Source organism: Carcharodon carcharias, chromosome 22 (genome assembly GCF_017639515.1).
Source record: "Carcharodon carcharias isolate sCarCar2 chromosome 22, sCarCar2.pri, whole genome shotgun sequence".
Classification (NCBI taxonomy): Eukaryota; Metazoa; Chordata; class Chondrichthyes; order Lamniformes; family Lamnidae; genus Carcharodon; species Carcharodon carcharias.
In genome coordinates this window covers 59505868-59516939 of record NC_054488.1, presented here as the reverse complement: position 1 = coordinate 59516939, position 11072 = coordinate 59505868, and the positions used below count along the sequence as shown (strand labels likewise).

The following is an 11072-nucleotide window of genomic DNA, read 5'->3' as shown; positions in this document are numbered from 1 at the left end:
AAGTTCAGTTCCAATATCTTTGAGAGGATTTTGGATCAGGTGCAATATCTTTGGCATTACTCACCTTGGACAAAATATTACAGCCTTACACCTCATAGAAGGAAAAATAAGTACAACTGTTATTCTATTGCTAGCGATAGTATAATATTCTGACCAGATTAATGTTTAGCCCCCAAGAACCATGCTCTACAAGACTTCTTAGTATTTTGGGTGAAAAATCATATTGGGCAATCCACAGGTGTGCTGAGAACTTAAGGTCAAAGCCATAAACACTGGTGTATAACACATTGAATAAAATAAGCTTTGGAACTATGAAGAAGGTACTAAGAAGATTAAGCAGGAAGGCAAAATACTGAATGAAAACTGGAAATATTCCAGGACTGTTTTAAGGAAAGTTGCACGGGTCAATCACATCACCATGAAGCAGGCTCATATTCTGAAAATTCCCTACCTTTGCGACACTGCTGTGGGGAGAAAGAGACTAGAATTCAGATCTTCCTTGCATGGAGAGAGGGCCAATCATTCCAACAACTCCCAGCAGGTGCAGTACAACAGTGCCAGTAGAAGCTCGTAAGTGGGCCCCTGCCTATCCTCTTAGCCGGGGAAAGATGAATAGCAGATACGCTTGGGATGGGGAGAAGTGAATTACAAACAAATAGAAAAGATGGCCTTAAGGGCTACGCAAAAAGGGAATATAATCACAGGACAGGTTACGGAAGTTTAAAAAAATCTGGAAATTTAAGAACGGTGAATCAATAAATATTTAAAAAGAGTGACACATTTTTGGATCCAAGAGAAGCTGGGTGAGGACACACACACACAGACACACACACACACACACACAGACACACACAGACACACACAGACACACACACACACACACAGACACAGACACACACAGACACACACACACACAGACACACACACACACACAGACACACACACACACACAGACACACACAGACACACACACACACACAGACACACACACACACACACAGACACACACACAGACACACAGACACACACACACAGACACACACACACACAGACACACAGACACACACACACACAGACACACACACACACAGACACACACACACACACACAGACACACACACACACACACACAGACACACACACACACACACACACACACACACAGACACACACACAGACACACACACAGACACACACACAGACACACACACACACACAGACACACACACACACAGACACACACAGACACACACACACAGACACACACACACACACAGACACACACACACACACACACAGACACACACACACACACACAGACACACACAGACACAGACACACACAGACACACACACACACACACACACACACACACACACACACACACACAGACACACACACACACACACACACACACAGAGGGGAGGTCTAGGTGCAGAACGCTGGGGAGTTTCACAGCTGAATCCTGAAGCTAAGAAAGAAAATGAGCAAGATTAAAATCAGTCTTACAGACCCACTTAGTCTAAAATCCACAGTGGTTCACATGACTGAGGGCATTTTATAGGATGGGAATTACTCACTTGCTAAAGTGAAACAAGCAACATTTTTCGGTTCTTCTGATGTTAGTAAAATTATATGTAAAAGAGACATAATCAAAAGATTAACGGCATTTAAACCAATTAGATTGAACAATGGCCCAGCAATAGAAAGTCAAAAGGGTTGATAAACAACATGGCTTTACCTGGGAGCAGTTACAACTGTAAATGGTTGATGTTATCTTCAGTGTTCAGAAATGGCATTTAGGAGTGAGTCCATGAACTGTTTTTAAAAGAAATGTGATGGTTGCTTGAAAAAGAATATTAAAGGATATGGATGCAAACAGGAGTGTGGGGTTAGGTTTGGCAGTTCAGGTGGAGGGAAAAATTGGCAGATACTTGATTGGTCAAAAGGCCTTTCAGCACTGTAACATTCTACAAAACCAAACTTCTAGCCAAATCGTTCAAAAGACAGATTGCAATGGAATGAGGCTAGAACACACAGACAAGCAAATATCCATTGTATAAATGAAAATGATTGCTTGCTATATGCAAACATTTCTTGATCCAACAGGATGCCTTCGCCACAGTTTTTTCATTCAAATTTAACCTATTGATTGGGAGAAGTCAAATGTTCCTGCTCAGCAGTCAACCTTGTCCTATATAGATTCAAGCCAATACAGGCCCATAACGCAGCATAACCAACCACCAGAAAGAAATGATTCTAATGCGTAGATGCAATGTGTGGCAATAATTCCTGTTCAAAGAATAAACGGATTCAGATTACCCAGATATCAAATCCCCGCTCAAGGATATAGTTACTTTCCTTTCTGTCTGTTTAATTTAAACCTGAAGAAAAGCAAGTCTAACTTGCAGTATTTGCTGCCAACAAAACTTGGTATAGTTTGAAGATGTAGTGAAACTGGCACCTGTCCTGGCAATAAATGTTACTTTTCCACTCCTTATTTACTCCTTCATTCTTAGCATGGATCAACGACTTGTATTTATGTAGCACTTTTAACATGGTAAAACGTCCCCAGGTCCTTCACAGGAACATCAAACAAAATTTAACAGAGATACATAAGGAAGTATTAGGACAGATGATCAAAGAGGTAGGTTTTAAGGAGTGTTTTGAAGGATGAGAGGTAGAGATGTTTAAGGAGGGAATAGCTTAGGGCCCAGGAAACTGAAGACGTCTATGCCAATTGTGGAGCGATGAAAATCCCATTCTCCAATTAAATCCTCTTAATGCAAACAACCCAGTGCTGTTATTTCACATGTTAAGGATAAGGGGAACAGCAAAAGGAGAAGTCAGTTGTACAGATTCGTAGATGGGAAATCTTAATATGGGTAAAACCCTATGGGGAGGAGCTACTTCCTGTAAACTGGAAATGCAATTTCAATGGGGAACTATGTAGAATAAGAGTGGATAGGAAAGAATTTAACAAAAATAATTAAGCAACAGTATTTCAGTTAAGGCAAGAGTAAGCTTGGGGGTGGGAGGAATCACAGATTGTTTGGTTCTTTTGGGATTGCAAATGAACAGGAATGGAAGCCATTGGTTTACTTTCCCAGTCTAAAAGCCAGTAGCACAGGGGCAGCAATGCCTACATTTTATGATTTGTTACTGAGACTGCTGGGGTAGTCAGTTTGAATCTTTTGAGAGCATGTATTAGTTTCTGTGCTTTTAGATAGCAAATACCTGATCTACATTTTGACCATCCCAAAGGGAAAAACTGGGCAGGGTGGGTGGGGTTGGAATGCTGTGAAGTGTTCTTCTCAGTCCTTCTCAGAGGGCTCAAACGTGCTCAAAAGACATCAGGTGCATTCCTATTATTGGAGCTACCAGCAGTGCTCTAGTTAGGAGTCTCTCAAGTAGATTCCTGGCTGGCAGGATGGTTGGGGTATTGTGTCTGCACTGGGCACAGATGAGAAAGGATGTTGAGGCCTTAGAGAGGGTGCAGAAATGTGATCACCCGATTACTAAAGAATCGATTCCCTTAGGTTTTAGATGCTTCCCCTGCCATCAAGGAGACCTGGTTTGGAATGTTATAACTGTCTGAAGGCTAGGGCTGTATTAACAAAGTATTAGGCACTGCACGAGTGCCAGAGTTGCACAAAGGTTTATTATGTACAATCTACTTCCACTGAACTTGGTATAGGGTTACAGTTATTTGCAAGGAACCTTGAGAAAACAATACCTTGACCCAGTTACTCCTTTGACTCTTTTTCTGGAAGATTTTCTATACTTGTCCATGAAAAGTCACTGAAAAGTTTCCGACTGTCTCTGTAAACAAGGGATCTTTTGTGTTTGACCCATTAACAACTGCGGTTCTCACAAATTAATTCACTATTGCATCACCTGGGAAGAGAAAACTGAAATTGCTGAGCAGGGAATAAGCATTTTAGATCTAAAATGGAAGTAAAATATTGCAGATGCAGGAAATCTGAAATAAACACAGAAAATGCTGGAAATATTCAAAGCCTGGCAGGATCTGTGGAGAGAGAAAGTAAGTTAATGTTTCAAGTCAAAAAGTGGTGAAAGGTCTTCAAACTGAAATGTTAACAATTTCTCTCTCTCATGCAGCTGGACCTGCTGAATAGTTCCAGCATTTTCTGTTTTTAGATCTAAAATGAATCTGTCCTGTTGCTCAGAACTATCTGTGATGTGAAGTGCCAGCTGGGAGACACAGAAATGGCAAATCAACTAAATTAATGCAATAAGATACTGATGAAGGACTTTTTTCCCCATACTGTTATCTTGCCACCTCAAAGAAAAGTAAGAACTTTCATTTATATAGCACCTTTCACAAAGCCAGGACATCTCAAAGCACTTCAAAGTCAATGTGTACTTTTGAAGTGTAATCACTATTATAATGTAAGGAATGTGGCGGTCAATTTGCATGAGATCCGAAAAACAACAATGTAATGATGACTAGATGATGTGTTTATAGTGCTTTTAGTTGAGGAATAAATATTTACCAGGGCATAAGGAAGAATGTCTACTCTTCTTTGAATATTATGAAATTTGCTTTGATTTGAAAGAATTGATACACCAAGTAGAAACGATGGGCAAGTTGGTTGAGTACTACAAAGCCGGTAGCACAGGGGCCACAATGCCTACATTTTATGATTGTTACTGAGGCTGCTGGTGTAGCCAGTTTGAATTTTCCATACTAGCCCTATTACAGAACTTGAAAATTTAGTTCTAGGTTGCAGGAGTTTGTACTGCTTACCACAACCTCCAAGAACTGGGCTGAGACTACCTGAACCTATTCAAATAAGGTTTTACAGTCTGTCAGAACACTCCTTAATACCATTCCCAATTGATGGGATCAAACTCTGGTACCAGAAATAAAAGCACAGTCTTCCAATTCACTGCATCAACCAGTCCCCAAACCTTGAACTTTACAAACAAGCACAAAATGATTGACAAAAAATTTCCAAAAGTCTTAATAGAAATAAATACATTTTGGACACAAAGAATTTAACTACAAGGACATACGATACAGCACGTAGATATTTATTGAAATTGTTTGAAAAAGTCAAGGATGAAAATCAATGTGATGCAACAGTTATTGGTTTAACATACAGGAAGAACGTAAATTGATCGTAACAGAAAATTGCAAGGATGCTTGATATGGTATTTTAGAGCTAATTGTAGAAGAGATACTGTGAACCATGCAACTACTACACTCTAACAAAGCGATAACTGTACCATCTTTGCATTGCAACACAGTACAGATTATAGGAGTAAGAAGTCTCTTACGCTATTTACTTGAGTGTTAAGATCATGGGGACCTGGAAGATTTGCATCCTTCAAAGACTGTAAAACAACCTTTGTCTTCTTGCCCGGTTTGAAAGAGAAATAATAAACTTGGGGGAGGGGACTTAGGGGTAGAGGGAAAGGAAGAGACAAACATAATGTCTATTTCTTCTGATAGACGACTAGTCTACTGGGTACATAAGGAAATTTTGTACTGAGAGAGATAAAAATGATTGCTATTCTGTGTACGCTGATACCCTGAGAAATAAATCTCTTGGTGACTCCACTTTGTGCAGGTGCGCTTCCTTGAAATTAAAATATTACCTAAACAATAAATAAAATACCATGAAATGTTTTAAACACCAGGCAAGTCTGACTGGAGGATAAAGTTCTAAATATCCACATGAAATAATCACTCTGACATGTAACTTGCTGCACAATAAACTTAGGGCAGACTTCATGACTGTACCAGGGATCCCAGGGCAACAACGCCATTCTGCTGATTGTGCAGATATTTACAGTATTTACATAATTATGTCCCTTTTGGGTATCTGATGTTGGCAGCTTTGAATTATTCTTGCTTGACAGGATGCCTAAAGATAACACTACCGGTACCCAAGGCAAAACAGAAACAGGTTCTGAAATTGCAAGAGTTGTAACAGATCTGCATTGTCCTTTCATATGACATGGGAGCTGTTAGCCACAGCTTGACCCTTAAATATTTTTGTTCTCCTGCACCGCTACCCGTGAAGAAATAAGTTTGCATATTAAAATAAAAACACTCAATATTCATTGCAGCCTCTTGAAATTGTATATAAAACTCAAATTGTGTGAGCGAATGGTTCACTCCTGTTCTGATCACCGCTGTTTCAGTAATGCTTTGTACACAGCAAATCCTAGGACAGCAAACACTGTGGCCCCAAGACTTGCTCGAAGCCAGAAGGTTGAGGTCTTCAGATCAGCCTGTGCTGTGTGTCTAAAAGGAAGAAACATTCATTATAAGGGAGTTGAAATATTGTAGCAACAGTTCAACAAAGTAAAAGGTCAGTACATTTTTCGAACACAGAGCACAAGTCCAAACACAAAACTGTATTTAAAAAAAAGATATATTACAGGTATGACTTTTTTGGTGGAGGTGGTTGATTTTGAATATGCAGATACACAATGACAAATCAGGATGAAATGAAGCAGTGTATGACAAGTATGGCAAACATGCTCTGTGCACTTGAGGCCATACTGTGCACTTGGAAAGACAGGGTGTGGGCTACAATAAAGCCAAATGTGTCTACAGTGTAATATGAGACACAATAGGTGGTTACTGAGCATGCTCAATTAAGCACTGAGCCAGACTCCTCACAGTACGACAGCTTAGCACATTAGTTAAAGCAATAGTGTTACTAATCTGGTTTAATATTCCCCCGTTAGTTGCTTGTAGAAAATATAGCAGTTTCTTTTTAATAAGCTTGCTGTAAAAATTCTGATCTACCAACATCCTTAAATACCAGTTTTTAAAAGCTTTGTCTGTTCCATGGCTGCAAGTCAGTAAGAGGGTTAAACACAATAAGTTAGTGAAACAGTTATTACATTAAAGATTAAATTAAAACATATAGAACTGAGTAATATTTGTACAGTATAATCAGACAATACTGGGAATACACTGAATAAATATTTGTGCAGAGAAAGGATAGGTTAGTATTTAGAGCACTGACTATTAGTTCTGAAACACAACATGTTTTTACATGTGTTGAGAGTGCTGCTGTGTATCCAGTATTTATTTTTTCCATCATTTTCAGTTTCTCTCTACCCAATATCCAGCCAATCAGGAACACATATTACTATCTTGATGTAGCATTAACCTCAACAATCTTAAGTGCACTTGTTCCACTCATCAAACATTATGACAGCTTTCAAATAGTTAAAAATTGACACTAAATCCTGCATTTGGTTCCTTTCTCCTTTTTCTTCCACCTTTCCCTCCCCCTCAGTTGAATGAGATGCTCACATTATGGACAACATCTGCCTCCATAACAACCACTCATTTCATCAAAACAAGATAATTTATCAATGTGAAAGGATTAAAAAAGTCTCCCAATTTCCCAGGAAAGGCATTTGAGTGATGCAGTAAATCAACCTGATTATTGGTCACATTTGGTAAAAATATGCTTGCTTTATTCCCTCCCACCTTCATTCTCTATAATTGAAGCAATTTCAGCTGCAAGGGGACCAGGTCCGATTAAGTCCTCACTGTACATCAAAGTGGTTGCAATTTGCACAAAACAAACTCTAGGCTTAATTCAGATCAAGTACAGCTGCTGTTTTAATTTGCAGTCAATATCCTTAATGGAGGACAAAATGATTGAATTACAGTGATAACACAGAAAAAGTCAAACAGCACACTAACAGAGCTAAAAATTTATTGTTGGATTTTCAAAAGTTCAATTAAGGTTTTCTTTGATTTAATTCAAATCAAATTATATGAAATATACATCATACCTGTTGTTAGTATTAAAACATCCAGAAAACTTGAAAATTAATGGAAACACGAGCTGTCCCAAATAAAAGGAGATGCGCTACACCTTTAATACAAAGCTTCAAGACTATATTTCTTTCTTTTTTGAAAACTATCCAATTACTCTTACTGAAAAGAACATTCTAATGCATTTTTTATGCACAACACATGCTGAACTTTGGTGCAAAAATCAAAAACGATAAATATTTTTCTATTAAAATGTACATACTATGTTGGTATTGTTACAGAAATTGTGGATTAAATAGTGCATAAGAAATCAAAATCGGTCAATTCTTGGTTGGCACAGGGCAATCAGAGGTATTCAGATTCTGCCATTTACTTTACATACAGGCTCTTAAGGCCCAACACTTACAAAAACCACAGAGGAACCACGCTCTACAGCCATTGATAAACCCCACTAGCTTACAGTAGATGTGCAAACTTTCTGGAGTGTATACATACATACATATATATATATATATATATATATATATGTTGCTATATATAATAAAACATTACAATATGGTCACAAACATGACATCACGTTATAAACAAATATAACAGTATTCTTACAAAGCTCAACTTCCCACATTAAATAATTCCAACTCATTCTGGTTAGTCTCAATTTATGTCCTACAGACATTAAAAGACAAAAATTTCCATGTCTCCTCTATTACATGCCTTTAACCAGGCATTTTCAGCTGCCATATTCTGGATATGATGTGCATGGAGGCAAAAATTTAAAATGTAAGGAATGAAAGCTTAAAGAGTATACTGTAATAAAGTTGATATAGTCAGGAGATCAAGAACGGTCAATTCAAATAAATTTGCTGGAATGTTCACCAATATTACCTCTCCCATCAAGAAATGTTTTTAAATGACAGCCAGAGTCCAGATGGAGAATTTACTATGTGTACAGTTACCTGTCTTCATGCTGTAAACTGCGAGCACCAGAAGACTCCATGAAGATAGAATCTTCAACAAAGCTCACGGCGTGTACTTGATGAACGAGACTGCCTTCATCATTCGCCAACAGCATAGCACCCACCTCGTCTACTCGGTCTTTTAACCTTATATATACACACATGCATACAAGTATGCAGTTCATAATATGGCACAAAATGGGACGCATGTCAACCTAACAGTATTACATTAGTAAAAATCTCAATTTGATTGGTTAATGGTTTGATTCAAGGAGCAGTCCTGTATTAAAATCAGGTCTTATTAACAGTACCAGAGTATTTGAACCCTTAACCATAATGTTTAAATCTTTGTCATCTCAAGACATGATAAAATTTCAAATAGATTTTTGGGAAGATGGATGTTGAGGGGGAACATGGAAAGGTTGATTTAGAAGCAAAGTGCCAGAATTATAGAGAGAACATTACCTCAAACGGCATACAGCACAAATTCACTAGGAATGAAGAAACCAAAGTTGCAAAGAGACTTTACTTCCTCTGCAGCAGAGAAGGATATGAGGTGATTTAATAGAGGTTTTTGAGACTTAAAAAGAATGATAGCAAGGGTAGCAAAAAAACAATTCCCCTGGTTGCAGAGTCAGTATTCTTTTCTGCTCTTGGGTAGCTCTGAATATTCATCCCAATTAAAAGGTAAATGCTTGGTTACCGCTGTAACAGAGCAATGAGATTAAAAACAGTAGATAGTTGAAAGGGAATAAGCAAAAGGGATCTTAAGAATGGTTAAAATAAGTATAAAGAAGGAGACTGGCAATAAACAGGTGGGTTCAAGAAAGCTCAAAAGGGAAATTGCTGTTGTCCGACAAGAGAAACCAGCAGCAGGCTGGTAAAGGATCAGTGGAACACAGGGACTGAACCATCACTACAGTATGCTGAGAAGGATAGTTTGCTGAAGGTCATGCAAGAATAATATATTATAAACGGCAGAACTAATAAACTAAGAAAAGGATTTAAAGCCTTAAATCCAAATTTGCTCTGCTCTAGTCAAATAAAAATGATCCTTTTGTTGCAGCTCATTCTGTACAGCAATACATTGGGCGAAAAATAAACTGCAGCATCGTAGAGCAGCTTAGCAGCAACAGGACAGACCCAGCTTACGGTTTAGGTAAAGATTTGATAATAAAAGTACACCAAGGCTAATTTTATGAAGAAAGATATTTTGAATAAGTAGAAAATGGAGGAATAATTATACTTTTTTAAGAAAACTAGAAGACTGCTCCACTTTAAAAGTTATAAAGAGTAGGGCTGATTTGGGATTAAAAAAAAGGGAACTTGCACATGGAGGCAGGTCTAGCTGAGAGAAGAGGTAACTGGTACACTAGAAGAATTTACAATTGAGAAGGAGGTGGCGTTAGAAAGACTCTCTTTACTTAAAATAGATAATGTACCAGGACCAGATGCATCCAAAAGGTTCTGGGGGAAGTGAGTGGAAATTGCAGATGCACTAGTGATAATCTTCCAGTCTTCCTTAGACACAGGGGTGGTGGTAGAGGACTGGAGAAATGTGCATGTTACACCCTTGTTCAAAAAGGTGTGCCAACATAAAACCGGCTACTACAGACCAGTCAGTTTGACTTCAGTGGTAGGGAAACTTCTGGAATCCATAGTTCGGGACAAAATCAATCATCACTTAGACAAATGCAGGATAATTAAGACTAAAGCCAGCATGGATTCATTAAGGGAAAATCAAGTTTAACTAACTTGGAATTTTTTTGAGGTGGCACCAGGGAAGGTGGATAACAGCAATGCTGTTGATGTGGTGTATATGGGTTTTCAAAAGGCATTTGATACAGTGCCACACAACAGACTTGTGAGCTAAATTCTAGCTCATGGAATAAAAGCAAAAGTAAGAACTTGGATAAAAAATTGGTTGAGTGACAGGAAACAGAATAGTGATAAATGGTTGTTTTTCAGATTGAAGGAAGGTTTGTAGTGGAGTTCCAGAGTTTTGCAGATGATACAAAGATTGAAAACATTGTCAACTGTGATGAGGATAGACTTGAACTTCAAAAGGACATAGACATGTTGGTGGATTGTGGTGAGGTGATTCATTTTGGCAGGAAGAATACAGTGAGACAGTACAAAATATAGGGAAAAACTCTAAAGAAGGTGCAGGAATAGAGGGACCTCAGTGTATATGTATGTACATCATTGAAGATGGCAGGACATGTTGAGAGAGCAGTTGATAAAGCATATAGTATCTTAGGGTTTATTAATAGGGGCATTGAGTACAAGAGTAAGGTGGTTATGTTGAACTTGTATAATACACTAATTAGGCCTCATCT

General features: G+C 38.3%; 1 protein-coding gene across 3 annotated transcripts in view; it reads right to left on the bottom strand.

Annotated features, from left to right (window-relative positions):
• Window positions 1-5037: 5037 nt before the first annotated feature.
• LOC121293781 (mitochondrial Rho GTPase 1) overlaps window positions 5038-11072 on the bottom strand; it is a 74029-nt gene continuing 67994 nt past the window's right edge. For 2 of the 3 annotated variants that reach the window (XM_041217105.1, XM_041217106.1), the window contains one exon: window positions 5038-6277. In XM_041217105.1, the coding sequence (XP_041073039.1) occupies window positions 6160-6277 (118 nt within the window). In that variant the 3' untranslated portion in view covers window positions 5038-6159. Of the gene's footprint in view, window positions 6278-8733; window positions 8881-11072 lie in introns of all 3 variants that reach the window. The other variant, XM_041217104.1, reaches the window with a different exon arrangement.